Source organism: Ixodes scapularis, unplaced genomic scaffold, assembly GCF_016920785.2.
Source record: "Ixodes scapularis isolate PalLabHiFi unplaced genomic scaffold, ASM1692078v2 PGA_scaffold1__304_contigs__length_218370807, whole genome shotgun sequence".
Classification (NCBI taxonomy): domain Eukaryota; kingdom Metazoa; phylum Arthropoda; class Arachnida; order Ixodida; family Ixodidae; genus Ixodes; species Ixodes scapularis.
The window spans coordinates 13,882,949-13,903,150 of NW_024609846.1; the positions used below are offsets into that span (position 1 = coordinate 13,882,949).

Sequence of the window (20,202 nt, forward strand, 5' to 3'; positions counted from 1 at the left end):
GAAAACTCTTTTCCATTACAAGCTTCAAACTGAGAAGCAAACTCTCCCCAAGTACAGACTGGAACAGGAGAAGTCCCAAAACCACATCTATCCCATCCCCTGCGCGGAATGCCCTGCCGCCTACGTGGGGCAAGCAAAGAACCTCCCGTATCGCTTCCGCCGCCAACAAACACGCCGTAAAGAATTACGACGTTCAAGCCAGAGCCCTCACTGAACACCCAGCAAAACTGGGTCAGAGCCTGTCCCTTGACAAAAGCTAGATCCTCGACACGGAACGACACTGGTGTAAACGTTTGCACGTATAATCCTAGTACACTCAGAAAATAAAAGGTAACATCAACAGGTCGTCTGATACTTTCCCAAGCGTCTGTGTGTCAGGGCTCCGTCGATTCGTGGAAAAACCCGAATGCAGCAATCCCTACCGGCCTCCGTAAGGGGCTTCCCCCTCCGTCCAACCTACACTCACCCGTGAACAAGGGACCGAGCGTGGCCCGAAACGTCGCCGAATTTAGTTTTATTTCACTTTGGTTAGAGTTTCGAATTTCAGTTAGTCTATCTTCTTGTAGGTCCGTTTAATTGGCTTCGAAATCACCCTGTATGACAGGATAAATGCAGGTTGTTTTAAGGGTCCAGGATATTCGAAACTTTGATATCACTAAGCCTGGTTTTCTTCAGATATTTTAGGTTGAACGAAGTTGAGCGCAGTGCGACTCTTGTAATATAGAAGCACGTTCCTAGCCTCTAGGTCTGTAATGCTATACTTCGTTTCAACGTGGCTCGGTTAAAGGACAACTACGGTTTCCACACTCTAAGAAAATGGTTTTCTACATGCTACCTATGGGTGGTAAAACGTTGTCGCAAATAAAAAGGCCCTACACTCTAAAAAAAGTCTGTGCGTCTACTTTCACGCACAACACTCGGAGAGCCAATCAGCGCAACTTACGGAGGCAGCACAGCGAATGACGATGCCGAAACATATGCTTAGACCAAAAAACGCAGTCTGAGTTGTGACATTAAGCAGTGCAAAACGTCACGGTTGCATTGCTTAATGTAGCGACTCAGTCTGCGTTTTTTGGTCTAAACAGATGTTTCGGCATCGTCATTCGCTGAGCTGCCTCCGAAAGCTGCGCTGATTGGTTCTCCGAGTTTTGTGCGTGAAACTAGACGCACAGACTTTTTTTAGAGTGTAGGGTAAAAATGACAGCCCCACAAATAACAATTGATGAGGCTACGGATAAGTGCAGGAAACTAGACGTTTAATAAAGTTAACATGTGCCCCCCCCCCTCTTCCAAAAAAAAATAAGAAAAGTGAAGGTTAGCGTCGCAGGCGTTGATGCAGCGTAACAGCACGATCGTGAGCTGCCACGCGGAGTCCCTTTTGTACACGCGTGGGCTTCTTGAATCATCGGCGCAGAAAATTTGGCGCGTAGAACATTCTGACCTCGAATAAGCAACAAAGTTCTCCAATTTACTAGAACGCGGCGCAAGAAGTTTTTGCAGATTCTGTTAGTACCTGTCATTGGCCTTAAAGAGGCACCGAGACATCAAAATCAGATTTTAATTATGAACCCAAAACGATTGAAAACGATGCCGGGACATTACCCTCCAATTTCGAAACTTAGGAATTCAGTATTTGTGAAATGAAAAAAATTGTATTGGCTTAGCTCGGCTATGCCAGGATATACGTAGCGTGAGCTTATGCGCACAAGATGAGAGGCGCTATCAAGCGGCTCCGGTGCAGCGTCAGACTTGGCTACTGCGCAACGGAGGCGCACATCTGGGCACGCGGCGGCGCCAGTGCGTCTGCCCCGGCTATGACGTCACTCCTCTGGAATGCGCAGACCGGCGAAGCGGGCGCGGCGGCGGTGGAGCGCGCGGCGGCGGTGGCTCCGGCGCTCCAGCTGTGCGCCATGTGACGTCACTGCTCCTCGCGCATGCGCAGCACGAAGCACGGCTCATTATGCGAGCCACGCGAAACTGCTCAAAATCGGCCAGAACAATTTCCATAGGCCGATTTGAAGTTCCCGCGCGATCCGCGCCTGTGCGGTGATGTCAAAACTTGCGGTGCTCTGCGAGTCGACTTTCGTTCATTCCGCCGCTCCAAACGTTGCCAAACCGCCGTTGCCTCCGCGACGCGCGAAGCGAGGAGTTCAGGAGCGGGAGAGAAGGGCGCCGGCGGACCGGGGAAAACCGGTTGTGTGCCGTGTCGCGTGCCTATCGCGTCGAGTAGACGACCCTTGACGTCTGAAACGCTGCCCCGGCGGAGTCACAACCGAAAGTACGATACACAGTCATCAAACTCGGTTGTTTTGAACGTTTGACGATTTTCTTTTCGAAGTCTGAGAGGTCGTCGGGCATCTAAAAAAGACCACTTCATCCGATTCCCCGACTCACCGATCATCCTTTGCTATGTGCGTCGAGCGCCGCCATGTTTTCCGAGGGAGGATACAAATCCAGAAGGCGACATCACACCGGACTCCGATTTTTGAGATTTCAAAAAGAAGGGCCGTAGTGCCTTCGCAGTTGTGTTAGAAAACATGTTTTGCAATTTCCGTTATTGAATGTTAGAGAAATGTCGCCTACCAAGCTTCTAAATTTTATGATTTTTGACGTCACAAATCAAAAGACGCGGCGAGGTGAGGAGCGGGAGAGAAAAACGCGGAAAATAAAAAGACGCGCGCTTGGCAAAAGTTTTCTTAGCGAGTCGGCATTTTTTTTGCAAGTCTATGACTCCAACTTGGAGCGTTTTAGACAATAAAAAAACTGCCTTTGTGTTGTCAGTGCTTCTTTAATGTGGAAGAGTTAAAGAAAAAATCAACCATGGACTTTTCTTTAATTCAGTTTTAAACTAACTCGTCATAATAAAAACGACTCCCTTTAACCATTTCTAATAAATTAATTTTGATGCTCAGGGCAACTATATTTAGCGCCAATATCAACCAGATACAAGACAGCACGCTGGCAAAGCTTAAAGTTCTGGTATATATTCGAGTGGAGAAAAAATTAAATGAGATTTAAATATTTTTGCGGAATGTGCCATGTTTGCGATTTTTTTTTAGAAAATAACAACGCCAATACGTGATCAATATATTGAGTCAATTCGTTATACCTCGTGTCTGAGTAAACATTTCTAGACCCGCAGCCATGACAGTTTTGTTGGGAGAGGTGCTAGAATTGTCAACTTCGCGCAATCACCGGAAAGCGCTTCGCACTGAGAATGTGCTTCTAATTATTTTTTCTTTTACACAAAGACAAACAATTGTTTTGCAAAACAAATTTCGGGTTTGCTCTGCTGGGCATTGAGTCTACAAAATGTACATTTTTCGTAAAAATTAAAAATTACCACCGGACACGGTCGGCGAAACATATCTGAAAACCCCCTCTATGAACGCTCGAGATTAAGCGAGGGGCTTCAATTCAAACCGAGATGTAAAGGAATAATCTGCTATGCATAGTAACCTTCACCTCAACGTTTTGTGTAGGATAGTAAGGGGTGCGCTAAAACGATTGCTCAAACAACGGGTCCATTCAACTGTGTTGAGGTTGCGTAGCTCGTAAGCAGCATGCGTAACGGTCTACAGCCATGCAGATAATAAAGAGCTCCATGCGAGCGGCCGTTTTTGTTCTGAGGAGCACTGGACTGGTTCCTAACGTTGGAAGTAGCACCGACGTCAGGCCTCTTCCATGCGGAGAAGCAAGGGGGAGACCCATCATGTGCCGTTTCGAGAATCCTTTCCCCATTCTAAACATACCGCGGTGACTCAGGCACACAGGCACAGATGATTACGGCAATTCGCGTTCATGGACTGCCCACTCCCTGCTTCATATGAACGAGTCCTGGCGTTAGCGCTAGTTCGAAGATACACCAGCCGTCAAGCGCTCCTCACAAAAGAAGAAGCTCGCTCGCAAGGGGCTTTTTAGTATCGGTATAACTGTACGTAAGTGCAGCCAGAGGTTTCTCCCATTGATCGGTGGCTTAGATATAGGAAATAACCTTGTTCTAACGCTCAAAAACGAAAGCAGCGTTCTATAGCCTCGTGGGAAGGAAATATGAGCTCACGCCACTTCGGTCTCCTGCTTATTGTCAGCACATTTTTCGGTAAGTAAACATTCCCTCTCACGATCACGAAAAAAAAAAGAGTACCTGGGCTATTAGCCCGTAAACTTCAAGCAAAATTTACCTAGAATTTTTTTTTTGTGTGGTGGTTGAATTTTTTTTTAAATCTGAAAGATTTAGAATGTTCTGAAAAGAAATCAGAGGTCTTTTCGATAAGTCTCTAGCTAGTATCTACGAAATGCAAAGTAAAATCGGCAACTGCTAATATCTATGTCGCAAGACTGAACATGTTACCCTTTTCTACATTTCACATTTAGCCCGAACCCGCCCAACGCTAAAACCCGATGAGACGTGTAATGCCAAAAGTTTATGGTTTTGACTTTCCTCGTTTTTGTGCGTTTGAAATCACCGGCTAAATATAATCGGGCACTGATGTAAGCGCAGTATCACGCCTCATTCAGCGTGCTTGATTCATTCAGAAGGTGAAGATGGAAGCGCTGCGTTACAGAATGAGAAATCTCCTTCGTCCAGGACTCATCTTCTGGAATCCGAAGTTAGCGGCAAATGTGTCATTAAAAGAAAAAAAAAACGAAAAAAAAAACCTGAGGAGTATTTTTAGCACAAAGCTAAGATTGAAGCGAAAATATATAAGACTTGGTCTGTTGGTATTTGAGCCCGCTCTTTGACATATGAGTTCTCAAGAAACTTATGTGTTGTTCAATACACTGTGCTGTCTCAACGTCTGAAGCCGGCTACCTAGCAAATGCCTAGCTGCTTAATAATAGGATCCACAGTGATCCCATCTGCAGTCCAGAGTAAGCCAGAATGCGTAGAAATGTAAAAAAAAAACTTTCGACTTTTGTGTACAAAAGCTAAAGGACATAATTCATAGCATATCGTCGTTATGAGTTTCCCCTTTTTCGTTTTCATTGCTATATTCTGCACGTTGCTCATTAGTGAACTTGTAGCTTGAGTACCACGTGCGAAACTTGACTACTTGAGTGCTGAAATTATGACACCAAGTTCTGAGATAATCGTTAGAGTAAATTATTTTACAGAGTTCTCTAGCGTACACATATACTACATTTAACATAACGACTGAATTCGTATAAATATTGAAATTAGCGATGAATTTCAGATAAACACATTATATTTGTAATGCTTCCCACTTCAATTCTGTTAGGCGCTGAAATACTGGAATGGTATGCAGTGTTATTCTTTAAATCATTAAGTTATCTGAAATTCGGATTTTGGGCAAACCTGTTTTATGCTTTAAGTGGGTCTGGGCACCAATTAAAGTTTTGACCCAATTAATCGTCACAATTTATTGATTAATTATTTTATTATTCGGTTGCATTGACGTCCACGCATATAATATGTTAAAAAGTGTAAAAACTACATTTCTATGGAATTATTGTGAGAGGGCAGGCGCGCTCGTGTATATTTACCATTCTTTTAAACAAAAAAATATTTAATAAAAAAAAATAAAATCGTCAGTTGTTGACACAGCAGGAGTTTTGCATGCCACGCGTTGTTACTCACTGTAGATGAGCAATTTAGCCAGTGCAGTACGACTGATAGCGTGACGTCCTGAACGTGTACCAGGCAGTCGTGATACATGATCGCACGCTGGTACGATGCTCATCCAGATCTAAACAGGCGGGTAGGAGATTGAACTTGAATTAGCCGAAACTGGGGCGAGAACCCTAAAGAAAACTCAAACCGTAAAAGACAAAGGAAAAAGTGACAGGATGACAAAGTCTCATCTTTCTAATTTTTCTTACTACTTATTGCTGTGACATTCGTGGTGGAATACACAGCCTCATTTAAAAACTGACCCTGTACCCCCGTAAAGAAGGCAAACCATTATTTTTTTTTAATATCTCAAACATGTTATATAATATGTTATATATGTTATACATACTTGCAGCATGTTACAAAATTTACAACGCTCGATTACAACAAGAAATACTGAACTGGCTTTCCGTCGAACGCGATGGCGCAGCCTGCTAAAATTAATGAATATGAACCAAGTTGTAAAGCAAGCATTTTTAATTTCTCCCCATACTGTCTAACATAAAACAAAACCAATTAATTGTTTAGAAACTACTGATCACAACTAATGCATATAATGTTTAATCGGGAACTTTGCTCATCAATTATGCAGCACTAGTTTTCAGTCTTAATAAGCAATGCAAAAATGCGAGAGGTTTCACTTAGAGGTAAACATTCGACTGCATTTGCATTTTTATTTTCAATACTTTGTATTTACATTTTGCGACGTATATCGCGAGAATTAACACTTTATAACGATACATTTATTAAAAAAAAAAATTGAAATTACAAAGCAACTCGAAATCACGTTGGGGTTTTAAAGATCGTGGACTGTTACATTTTTTCTCGCCTTCGATACCAAACTATGGCCGACAAATCCTCAATACAATTTACGGTAGTCTATGTATATTGTATTTTACGGTTAATAGGGAGTTTGAGTAGAACGTTTTAGTAACCCTGATAACGCCACCCGATGCTCCGTTGATGCCTTCACACAGACAACTTATTGTTATATGGTATCGGTATCGGAGGTATAACAACGATCTACTCAAACTCATTTATAAGTAGCCCAGTTGCGTAGCAGCACCCTCCTATAAACGTCAGAGAGCACAAACTATCTGCACGCAACAGTTCGGGGGATCATCTGTCGGAGCATTGCAAGCGTTGTGGTTGCGAGCCGATTTTGGAGTCAACAACGTTCTTGCAAAAAGCGAAAGAAAAAACAGCGGGAGATTATAGAGGCTTTCTTTATTAAAAAGAAGAATGACAAGTGCATCAGTGCGCCATCTGTTAGCCTACTAGATAAAGAAGTGACCTATCTCGATGGGTGTTTGTAAGGTGTTTTATTGGCTGTTGGCGCTGTTTGAAATGTAAACGGTGGATGAGTTGTCTATAAAAGCGATGAACGGTCTAGCAATACAATCAGTTGAGAGTAGCACATCGTCCCTATCGTTTGTTATTTTCTGTTGTCCCTGGCTGTTTGCGCTTTTAAACCTTATATCATCTAGCAGGTTTATGCTAGCGGCTTCGATAGTTTCTCTAGTTAGTTTGTTCTAGCTTCTTCCAAGTACCGCGCAATTGTTTAGAGAGGGGAGCATCCACAATCTCTGCAATGAATGCCCAGACGACCTGAGTTAGCGTTAATGACGTTGTTGTTATGTTCTCGAAGCCTATCGTTAAGACAGCGAGCCCCCTGCCCGACGTAACGCTTCCCGCGGGCAAGAGGGAAAGAATAAATCACTCCTTCTGCACAGGAAATGAACTTGGTTTTGTGGTACTTGTTGCAGCGTTCTGGTAGAATATATGACCCGTTCATCCGCTTCCATAAGCTGGAAAGTTTTTGCGGAGCAGAGGAAACAACGTTGACGTTGACTCCACTCGCTAACTTTTTAAGCTTGCTGTTGTGGTCGCGGAGGGCCACTATGAAAGGGGTGGGAAGAGGCGTGAAAGATACGACCAAGACAGCGCCTCGGAAAGCCTGTAAAGATACTGAAAGGCTTACATTGCGTGGCGCGTGGGACGCGAGATGGTCGGTGGCAGGGGACCAACCAGGCACACCGGTAAAGGAAGACACGTCAGGCCAGCTCAGAGTTTTGATCAAGACTGGTTATATTTACAATATGTACAAACATCCAGAGACAGCGCGCGCCACTGTCAGACACGTGGCGCCATCTCTTTTGGCGCCATCTATGGCACACTACATCTTCTACTCCCATAATAGAAAATGAATGTTGGATAATTTGATATGGGACAGGGGAAAACAGCTTACGTTTTGAAGCAAATACAGAGTTCACGCACACAAAAATCCTACCAATCACTACTAGCAAAAAAAAAAAAACTATGCAGTGACGGGAGGGAATGTAAGGACGAAAGGAACTACACATAAGGGCGCAGTAATTACCGGGGACGCTTTGCTCTTTGTCGAGAAACATTCATTTAGACTGAAGTGTGCACCAAAAGCACTAGTCTTATAAAACAAAAATCTGCATGTCTGAATAACTGTAAATGTCAAATGTTCTACTCGTAGTGTGACTGGGTGAAAAAAAAAATCTAACACAGTCTCTCAATCGTTCCGGCAGGCGTCTCTGCTGCCTTAGGCGACGGTTATCCGACGGAGATGCCTGCGGAGTCTTACGGTTGGATGGCTCCGATCGATCGCGATCACTTGCTGTTGGTGATGATTCTAGCGTCACGTTAGGACTCTCTCCAAAGCCCTCTGTTAAAGTAGGAGCCACCGGGGGTTTGTGAAGTGCTGCAACCCCTGACCCCACGGAGCTCAGGGACTCCGCCGAGACCGTCGTCGTTGCAGAACTGGAAGATGAGAGCTCGCTTCAATAGCCGAATTCAAGCTCAGATCTACCTGAGGCGGTGCTTAGCATAGCACTGCTTTAAAGGGACCCTGCAAGGGCTTTTTACTGGTTTTTAGTTTGCACCGAACCTGAGCGTACTGAACCGTTATTTTAAAAGTTATAGGCAAATTAAAATTACAAAAGCAAGCAAAAAATAAGCTCCCTCATGACGTCCTTGGTTTCTTGAGAGTGGCCGTGAAGTAGAGGAGGGGTAGTCGCTTATCGAGCGCTCGCGGCTGCCGCACTCCGTGTCGACGGCACGAGAGGGCGCCACTAAACCATATTCTGGATAGGATGTATGCAGCGGGCAGCCAGAGCGGCTCTCGTTGCATTTGCTGCGCGATTAAATACTAATTCGGCATGACACTTCATTGGCCACAAACTACAGCAAACACGGGGTAAAGGTCAGTTCAGAATGTTAGCCACTTTGCGCTGCCATACCGCGAAACGGCCAAACCGCAAGACAAAGCTCCTCGCCGAAGGCCTTCGGAACGGTCGGAGCCGGTCGGATCCTCCTGTCCTTACGACCGCAGCGCCGCCCCGTAGATCCTGGACCTTTCCGTGTCGGCGCCTGATCCCACTACTCCTTTCTAGAATGCGCCGCCTTTTCCACCACTTGGTGGCGGGTTTGTCGACAGGTTATTTCTTGTTTCCGCACTTTATAAACTACATTCGTTTCTTGTCTGATCTAAAATACTGAACAAAAACAACTTTTGTAAATATTTTAAACGGTTCGTGCCACTTATATTTTGTATTTCGATTAAAACGAAGCTTTTAGCGGCTCTGACCAGTAGTAAGCCCAGGACCAAAGACGTCACATTTTGCGCGCTTTCGGTACCCCGGGTCGCCCTCGTCGGTGGAAGAGGTTTCCGCGTCGTCCGGTTAAAATATGACGCACTGATATTTAGTTACTCTCTCGGTGCCCGTTGGCTTGCCCGAACCCCAAGAGACGTGGAAGCCAGAAAAAAGGTAAACATTTAAATATGATTGCAGGGCCCCTTTTTAAGGGAACTGGAGGTTCAGGACCCTCCTCGCCAGTGACCTTGGAGGCCCGAACGGCAGGCAGGACAGGAACCGACGGGGCGCGGAAGGCCACTTGGGAGTTGGAAGCAGGAACGGCACCGGGGACTGGAGTGGCGCGAATGCAACCGAGAACCCCAGCGTCTTGAACGGTACAGGGTACCGCAGGGGCAGGAACGGCACCAGGTACCACAGGGATGGTACTGGGTACAACAGGAACGGGAAGGGCACCGGGTACCGCCGGGACATGGACAGCATCAGGCACCACAGGAACATAGGCTGCAGGAGCCGCTCGACGATAGACGACGCCCGTTGCCACAGGAACTTGGGCAGCGCCAGGGGTCGCAGGACGGTGGACGACGCCATGCACCACAAGAACATGGTCAGGACCTAGTGCCGCAGTAACATTGACGACATCGGGAGCCGCTGCGGTGTGGACGGCATCAGGGGCCGCAAGAACAGGAACGGCAGCATGGGCCGCAAAAACAGGAACGGCAGCAGAGGCCGCAAAGACAGGAGTGACACTCGGGGCCGCAGCACGCCGAATTGCAGGTGTCGGACCCTCAGGTGGCACTTGGCCCAGACTTAAAGCTGGAGCCGCATTGGACGGTGTTGTTAACATATCGCCATCCATAAGACACTACAATGTAAGCTGATGTTGTGGAGGTTTGAATGTTTTACGTATTATCTTGACAGCGTTCCATGTGGTTCCGTCATCTATTCTATACGTGTCTGGTCCTACTTGCTTATTTATGCGTTGCGGTGGAGCGTACTTGCTGCCCATTTTTTCCTCTAATGTTGGGTCGAACGCCTTCACCGATTGAACAGGACCAAAAGCAGGGTGCTGATATACTCGCCTGGGATCTGAACACTTTTTTTATCTTTGTTTGATACTTTTTGACTCTATCAGGAAGTCCTTCCTGAACGACATGTGGAGGGACGGCGGACTCTGGGGTCCCTCGCACTTGGAGATGCAGTCGCGTTCGGCGAGTGCGACCTTGTAGAAAAAATGCTGATGTTTCTCCTGCCGCTGCATGACGAGTACTTTGGTAAACACCGAGATATTCAGTAATGTCTTCAGAAAGCGGATGATGTTGGACGAGAGCCGACTGAATGACAGACTTAATAACTCGATTGAATCGCTCTACCTGCCCATTAGCTTGGGGATGGTAGAGGGATGACTTTACATGCTTGATGTCATGCGTCTTCAAGAAATCGCTGAACTACTTTGAAATAAATTGTGGAACGTTGTCTGTCGTGACCTCTTGTGGCGGACCCTCGCGGGCAAAGACAGACTTCAAGAACTTTATGACTGTGGCAGTCGTGACGTTGTGGGCTGGTGCCACTTCAGGCCATTAGCTGTTGTGATCTACCAATGTGGTAAAAAAAATCTTTCCTGAGCAGGAGCTCGTTCGAAGGGACCAACAATATCCCTACCAAGTTTTACCCATGGACGAGTGGGAAATTCAACTGGTTGAAGAGGTGCGGGGATGCCTTTGCGGGCTTATCTGTTGACTGACATACTGTGCAGTTTTGAACTCTGGTCCTGACATGCTGATTTAGATGCGGCCGCCAGTAAAGTTCCCTGATGATGCTGGTGGTGTGCGATATACCTTGGTGTGTTTCTTGTGCTACATCAATGACCTGCATGGTCGCGGAGGGTGAACGGAACCACTATCTTCTCTCACTGGAACAACAATGCATCTGTAACTGATAGCAGGTCTCTCACAACAAATATGGTTTGGCAACTTGTCTTCTGCAGGCCATGTGTTGGAAATACATGTCATGATAATTGGCAATACAGAATCTTTTGCAGTTTCTTCTTTTGATTCTTTCTCTGTGAAGCATGCAAAGACAATTGAAACTACTTCCTCTTCAAAAGCCGTACCTTTTTCGGTATCTGGGACCGGAAGACGGGACAGAACGTCGGCAACTACATTGTCGCTGCCTTTACGATACTTCATGGTGAAATGGAAATTGAAAAGTCTAGCCGTCCAGCAACTGATGCGTCGTTGAGGGACACCTGTCCGTTGAGTGGACCTTAATGTGACAAGAGCATGGTGATCGGTGTGAATATCAAAGTGTCGACCCCAAAGACATGCATGCCACTTTACGCAGGCCAATACGATTGCGAGAGCTTCCTTTTCTCCTGCGGAGTACTTTAACTCTGCTTCAGTAAGCGAGCGCGAAGCGAAAGCAACAGTCTTTAGCTGCTTTCCATGCTGTTGCTAGAGAACAGCTCCTAGCCCGTAGTAGGATACGTCGTTCGAGACGACGACTGGAAGATTGGTGTCGAACATAGCAAAAAGCGGTGCCTGTTGAAGACAGGACTTTAAACTTTGAAAACTGTCCTCCAATTCAGATGACCAGACAAAAGATTCTCCTTTACAAAGAAGCCTACGGGGGGGTTCTACGAGGGTAGCAGAGTGCGGGAGAAACTAACAGTAATATTCATCTAGACTTAGGAAGGCCTTCAACTGTGAAGGTTCTGATGAAACTGGAAAATTCAGGACCGAGTCTATCTTTGACGGAAGGGGTGCTAGGCTCTCCTCAGACAGACGATGGCCAAGAAAAGAAAGTTCGGACACACAGAAAACTGCTTTGTTGTTGAATTTCATGCCGGTCTCTTTGATACATCTGAGTATTGACGGAGATTGTCATCCTGCTTTTTGTGACACGATCCATAGACGATTACATCGTCCAGGTAGAACTGGATTCCTCAACAGTGATTCAAGATTTTGGACATGACCTGTTGGAAGGCCGCTGGCGCAGATGCCAGACCGAAATAAACTTGTTTAAAACGAAAAAGCCCTTCATGGGTAATAAACGCGGTTAAATCACAGGTCTTCGGGTCGAGGCGGACCTGGTGATATGCGGACGCAAAGTCCAACTTTGAAAAATGAGGTGCTCCACTGAGGGAGTTCATCGGTGTGGGGGAGCTAAAAGAGTCTATTACGACTGCCTGGTTCGCCGCCCTAAGATCGGCACACATACGGATCCCACCGTCTTTCTTTTTGACTACTACGATGGGGGATACCCATTCTTATGCGCTTACGCGCTCGATAGCGCCTTGGCGCTCGAGCTTCTGGATTTCTGCAGTTACAGCACCACGCAAAGTGATCGGTAACCGATGTAGTTTGGCCTGTACCGACGGAACTTGGGGCCGGACAGTGACAGTGTCAGTCTTCGAATTCTTCAAAGCCACAAGGAAGTTTAGAAACATCTTTCACCGGTGTTCAATGTGGACTCCATTGCGACGCACACGGATCGCTTGAAGGCTGGTCTCCGAAGACACCTTTACTTGAGTAATATACAGATGAGGTGGTCGGCTGATCGCCGAGAACAGGTGACGATTTTGGGGTGCGCTTGCGGGGAGCACTTGAAGGACTCGGTAGAGAACTGGGCTGACTTAACATGGCCCGGGAAGGCTGCGCGAGAGTCCGCTGAATTGACATGGATACATCGGAGTGGACTACACCACAAAATGTGACGAAGTTCATGCACGGCATCTGTCCCCAGCAGGGATCGGCCATTTCGAACAACGTAGAAAAGCATCTCGGCGGATCGCTCTTTGAAGCCGACTTTGGTCTGAAAACATCCCATGGCAGAAATAGAACCTCTGAGGTAAAGCACAAGAATGCGCGGCGGTTTCTTTAGCCAAATGTGCTGCTTGGGTTTGATTTTGTTAAGCCTGCTTACAGACAGAATTGAAACCTCAGAACCAGCATCAATGAGTAAAGGCAATTTGAATCCATCCACCTGTACATCTGCGTTGAAATTCCGTGGGCGCCACTCAGCGCGTTCTTTTGGAGGGACTTCCGGTGATCCAACAGTGCAAACGTTCGGCTGCTGCTCCACCTCGCCAGGAAAATTCACGATTCCATGGCTGGGTGTCTGGTTACGGCCAACTCCAAGCCGCTGGTACCGGCGACCGGCGGCCCGACCACGTCCCGGCGGAAAGGCCAGCTGAAGACGATCGGTGGCAGCTGACGACGGGGAAGAGCTATAAAATATACTACAATTAAAAAAAAAAAAAGAAAAGCTAAAAGAAATCTTGGTAGGCAGTGACACTGTGTTCGCAAACCTATGCAATTCCATAAATCATATTCATATTTGATATTTATGTATTCCGCTCAGGCTTTTAAATTTTCTGACAAAACTGTTGTGCGGCTGCTTGCTATGCTTCTTTTTATGTGCCTGTGCTTACAACATGTTGTCTTGACGGCATTTCTTACGCGAACGTTTTGCGCTATTTTGCGATGCTGTGCTAGAGCTGTTAGGGGCAGAGACCTCGTCAGGCATCACGCCTTTAGTCTCTTCCCACCTCTAGACCCGATCGGGAAAAAAAACAATAAAGAACTCCGGCGAACATTTGAAAAGTGACCCAGTTTGCCGCAAGAAAAACAAGGCATTCCTGAAGCAGGACATTCCTCACGTATATGGGGTCGACGACCGCAGAACTGACACGACTCTGCCCCGCGCCCAAGAGTTTGCGCGCCAGGTGGAGCATCACGCGTCGTTCGGCTAACGAAAGCGCGGATATGTGCGCGCGACTGGTGACGCGACGAGAAGGAAACATTTGCGGGAGAGGAGGAAACGGCATGCCACCGTCAGTCATCTTGTTCACGCCAAATGGAAGCCCCTTGTGCGATCTGAAGGGCGTTTGGCGTTCCAGAACGCAGAAAACTAGAGGAAAATTGGCGGTACCGATCGCAATCTCAAGACGCCTGTTCGAACTGCTGTGCTAGGAACACAACGCGTTCGGGGTTAGGTTGTCAAGCTCCCGCTGACTCTTGGATTACCCGATGTTGTACCCCGGATGAGGTTAACCCGGTCAAAAAGACTTCCGCGATGCGGTTTTCATGGGACTCACCAAAATCACAAAACGAACCTAGTTGCCTGAGTGTACTGAGGTAGTTGAGGACGCTCTCTCCCGGGGACTCGACGAGGGCGAGAAATTGTCTGCGTTGGACGATAACGTTAACTTTGGCAGCAAAATGGTCATCGAGTGCCGCTACGAGTTCGTCAAATTCAGAAATGGCCGCGCTGCTGGCGGGAACAGTTTTAGAAAATGTTGAAATTATTCGTTGGCCTTCAAAGCCAAGCAACGACCACAGCAGTGCACGCTTGCGCTTCGTAGAGCTTTCATCGGCCTCTATGGCCACAAGGTAATTCAAAAACGACGTTTTCCAACTTAGCCAAGGCAGCGCAGGGCCACGAGGCATGGGAAGAAATGCTGGTGCCGTCGGTAGCGAAGCCGTCGGCATCGTCTTACCGCTGCGAGACAATGCTTCAAAGGTTAATAAGAATTATAAAAATTTAACCCCAATTGAAAACGACAACAGTTTCCTGAGTCATGAAAAAGAGGAGGACGCTTCCGTGCTGTGCACACTACATGCGTAAGAGCAAAAGAACCATTCGAACGCGTTACGTCTAACGCTACTGACCTTCGAAATGGAACGTTGACGTTCAAAACGGCAGCAGTTACGCTATGTGTCGACAGTATTTTATGTATTAAATTTCATGCGGAAACGATGCGGTGGATGCAAATATTCAAAATGACCTTACATTTGAACGCTACAACATCAACTAACACACAAAAGAAAACTATACATTCCGGTGTTGTGACCACTCATCTCCGGCACGGAGTCTGATCAAAAGCTCACGAGAGGCTAAAATGGAAAAATTAATAAATACCTCGTCGCCAAAATGTAGTGATCGCGGAGGGCCACTATGAAAGGGATGGGAAGAGACATGAAAGCTACGACAAAGACAGCGCCTCGGAAAGACTGTAATGATACAGAAAGGCTTACATTGCGTGGCGCGTGAGACGCGAGATGGTCGGTGGCTCGGACCCAGGCACACCGGTAAAGAAAGACACGTCACGCCAGCTCGGAATTTTGGTCAAGAGTGGTTATATTTGCAATATGTACAAGCATCCAGATACAGCGCGTACCGCTGTCAGGCACGTGGCGCCATCTAGTTGTAACAACACGCACTATAAACATTTGGTGCCATCTAAATGACTGATGGCACACTACACTTGTGAGACAGGTTGTGAATATAAGGCACTATATAGAAACACCGTGAATATTCATAATGCACGCAAAACAATTGAACGAAACGAAGTGAGGATTAAGTAATATTTAACCATGCCTAAGAAGTTAGCTAAGCAGCTGATCAAATGAATATAAAATTAAAAGGAAAAGTAAATCTAAGATTAACTGCAAAAATCGACAACTCACGCGAGAAGATCATTACACACAGCAGTATACATCACAAATATTGATTTACGAACCCGAGCAATTTAACTATGCAATAAATTTAACCGGATTTCAAATACATCAAGATTCCAACAGTTGACAACTTAATTATTCAAATCAATCTGATCAATAATATTGCGACAAAATAAAGATAATTTAAAAACATCATTCCTGTACTGAAACAGAGCAAAAGTTCCTGGTATTTTTGGAGCGTGAGGCTAAAAGCTGAAGATACCGTTAGGATCAATCTTTATTAGGCCAGTTGCTATATAAAGTAGTTATTAATCTGGAAATACTTTTTTTGGTCATAGGTCTATTTATATGCCCATAAATATTAATATTCTGTACTGAGGCGCAACGTAATAAAACGTAAAACGTACTGAAAAACGAAGTACAAATACTGCACAAACATAATAAAAAACGAAGTAAAGAAAATAACAAAAATTCTCAGCTAAGAAATAAGCATCTTATTCAACCTTGTTTTTAACTTAAAGGGCAACTCCCCTCAAAAAGTCGACCCTATCGACATGACTGATATCGCTTTAGGGGGGCAAAATACTGTCATACCCAAAATATCACGTCAAACCGACGCCGCATTGCCGATTAAAGCCAATATTAAAAATGTTCTCCCGGCTTGGTTAGCGGCCCAAAAGCGGGTGAGCAACGCTGGCACCGGGTGAGCTAGTGAAGCAACACTGGGCAATGACGTAGGTTTAGTCCTACGCTCTCGTACGGACGCCGCGGACGCTTCGTTTCCCGTGGCATTCTGCGAATCTGCTGACGGCAAGAGCTGCTTACCACGTTATCCTGTGTTGTCCTATTTTTATTAGCGTCCAGGCAGTTAATTTAACTCCAGCATTGCTTTCGCGACAGCGCGGAAGAGAGCGAAGCGGTGCTGCTCGCTCACGCGCGTGTCGTGGAGCCGGAGAGACTTGCCGGACTCGCGTTGGGCAATGTCGAGCGCGGCTTGTAGTGCTGTGGGTTGCACCACCAATCCGGTGCACAACATGGACATGCGGTTCCACAAGTTCCCAAGAGACCGGAAGAGGCACAAAGTGTGGGTCGGTGCCGTTTGCCGGATAGACTTCGGAAGACCGTCGACTCCGAGCTCCGACGCGAAGCTCTGCTCCCAGCACTTTGCGCCAGACACCTATACACGGGATCTGCGGCTGCTGACTGTTGCGTGTTTCTCCACGAAACACGCGTCTTTGAAGAATGATGCGGTGCCGTCGCTGTTCGCGTCTGGCCGATCGTGCTGCTCCAGCACGATCGGCCAGACGCAGCAGGTCGCGGCTGATTTAACTAGCGTACACATAAAGGCACCTTAGCTTCAACAACTTAGACCGCTTGTGAATACATATGTCCATCTATCTCCCATTATTTCTTTTTGTCTAGGTCCGCGAGGCAGAAACAAATACAGTTACGCTGCGCCGGCACTGACCGCGTAATATTTATAGCAGTTGGATTCGCTTTTTGGCTGGCAAATTTATAAATGGAGACTAAAACTTACTACATTTGGTGCATATCAAGAAAGTGAAGCGGTGAAAAAGAAAATGTGCAACTTACCTTCTGTTTTAAAACTCCACGTGCGACTGAGCCGACATTGTCGGTGCGTCGGATCGGGAGCGCGGGACCAAAACTAGGTCATGCCGACGACGCGCCACTAGTATCAATGTTGCCAGGCTGCTTCAGCCGGTAGTTTCGGTTTCGCCGTGCCGCCGTAACGATACTTGGATTCGCGATATCTACAAAACTATACACACTACCAGAAAACAAATTATATCTCGTAATTCAGGGTCGCCGACTTCGACTAAATACATCACACACCAAATACGGTAAAAATGCAGAGGAGTTGTCCTTTAACATAATTATTTAAAACAAAAAATTTTTTTATGCTCGGATTGATTTACAGATGTCTGAATTCTTGTCATTGATGATGGCATATGTTGATAGTGAGGGTAAAAATAGCACTCCTATTCAAACGAGCAGGTGCATTATTATTCACTGTGCACAGAAGCTCAGAGCGTAAATATCACTGGGCATTATTTTGCAAAAATATCTACACCTTGGGATAGCCGTCTTTTATATACCACTTAATGAATTTATGAATAAATAAGCATTCACACTTATAAAAAAAGAATCTTAGGCATATATCTGTCATACCCCAAACGCACAAAATGTTCCTGTATGATCGCTATTTTTGCTGCATCGGGTGCGCTGCGCACATACCATACAATCGAAGCACTATTCTAGATATAATTAGAGACGAGAATAACCTATGTATGCATATAACACTCACAAAAACGTTTAGATATACGAGGGATCAGTCCCAGTATGATAACTGCAGATTTACCAATATGAGTGGCATGACAGATAAACTAGAAAGAACAATTAAAATACATTCTAATATCCCAAATCATAGGCCAACGAGTAATAATCCTAATCTCAGATGAATCGTGTCACAGGATGACAGTATGAGATGAATTTAAAACTTAAAATAAATATTTTATAAGGCGAACTTGTACCTATAAAACGTTAAAAAAAAAGGTATCACGGAGCTTGATTCACTGCACCGGCCGAAGTGCAACTGTTCCCAAACAGCAAGCGACCGCGTCTGTTTTACACGAGGCTAATTCAGGAATGTTCGGCACCAAAAACACCATGACAGCCGTGAAGGAGCAGGAACAGCCTATTCTCGGCGGTTGTCGTGTGCTCTGTGCATAATTAGGAAATACTTATGAAGTACAAAATGCTAAAAAAAATTATGGAATGAAGTAAAAGAAAATCGTACTAGAAACTCAACAAAGCCATGACGTCGATCCACCCGACATAGGGAAGAAAAGCCTTAAATTATATCGAACAATTCTTGGCTCGCAGAGCGTAAAAGTGGCACACCAGTTACAAACACACACACACACACACACACACATATATATATATATAGATAGATAGATACAACACGGGCACTTCACGTCATCGTACGTGGTCTCCGAGGAGGGTATAAACGAATATGTGCAGATGAATGAACCGTACTTAATCCAATGAATCAAAGAATCAAAGTTTTCAGGAACCCGCCGAAAGCCAAAAAACGGCAGAGCCAGGATTTGAACTCTGGGCCTTCCAATGTCCGGTCGAGTGTGCTAACCTCTACACCACTCCACCTTGGCTTTCTGGCGTTTCCTACCTGTCTTATTAATGCACAAGAAACGAAATGTGTCTAATCGGAGGTGTTCTGGAAACACACGCCGCCGCGTGGAACGCGGTACGACGCTTAGTGTCACGTGGTACGTGCTCGTTTGTGCTCCAGAAATCCTCCCACTGTTTGTCTCGCCCCGTGTACATGTAGTATTCTTTGTTTATGAGCTTTTAGAGACACGGTATAATCATCTGCGAGAATCAAGAGCCACGTTATTGAATATACAACACGGGCACTTCACGTCATCGTACGTGGTCTCCGAGGAGGGTATAAACGAATATGTGCAGATGAATGAACCGTACTTCATCCAATGAATAAAGGAATCAAAGTTTTCAGGAACCCGCCGAAAGCCAAAAAACGGCGGAGCCAGGATTTGAACTCTGGGCCTCCCAATGTCCGGTCGGGTGTGCTAACCTCTACACCACTCCACCTTTTTTTTTTTTTTTTTTTTTTTTTTTTTTAAAGCAGTTGTTTATTTACATGTTAAAAACATAAGTAGCAAGAATGAAGGAAATGAGGTATATACATATGTTAGAGCAGAAAAAGAACGTTACATATGTTAGACATTGCATTAAATGACCCAGGTGCAAAGTAAATCAGTTAAAGGTTACAACATTGTTAAAGAGTATAGTAAACTCGCCTCTGGATGTATATTACACTCAAAGATGTTAAAAGTGTATTAGAGTGAGGCACATGCGAAGGCGACGGATAGTCTTCCTGAGGCATGAAAATTTAGTGCTACCTTCTGACCTTTCACCAGAGTGTCTCTCAGATCTTTTTCTATTTCTACTGGTTCTAAAATTCTAATAGTCCACTCCAATTTGCTAGCAAAGTGTCGCCACGCAGGTTTAGGGTTCAGTGTGCACTCTGTCATGTCTAGCGAATGTAGGCCTAAAACCATGATTATCTCAGTCAGGTCAGTCAGCGTCCTTTGGTCGTGCCGCCGTAGGAATTTCAAGGTACACCAACTAATCTGCAAGTCCAGATCAAAGAAAGACTGTAGTTCGGCCCAAAATATTTCTGCATTGGAACAAAAAATAAACACATGCTCGAGTGTTTCTTCTTTACCACATAAATCACAATTGTGTGACCATGGCACGAAGAAACCCTTGGCCTGCTGCCACACTTTGACGGGAAGCACTTCCATGTGGAACTTGAAAAAGAAGTCTTTCGATGATGTGGCGACGGGCAAACGTTTTAGACGATTAAATACGTCATTGTCGGTTGGCTGGTTCTTCAAGGGTCTGTAAAGCGGAGGAGGAA

At 45.7% G+C, this 20,202-nt stretch overlaps 1 protein-coding gene across 1 annotated transcript in view; it reads left to right on the top strand.

Moving 5' to 3' along the window:
- Positions 1-4,050: 4,050 nt before the first annotated feature.
- Positions 4,051-20,202, top strand: part of LOC115329817 (enteropeptidase-like) — a 42,589-nt gene continuing 26,437 nt past the window's right edge. Inside the window, exon 1 of the mRNA XM_029991490.2 lies at positions 4,051-4,099. Coding sequence (XP_029847350.2) covers positions 4,051-4,099 — 49 coding nt within the window. The remainder of the gene's footprint in view (positions 4,100-20,202) is intronic.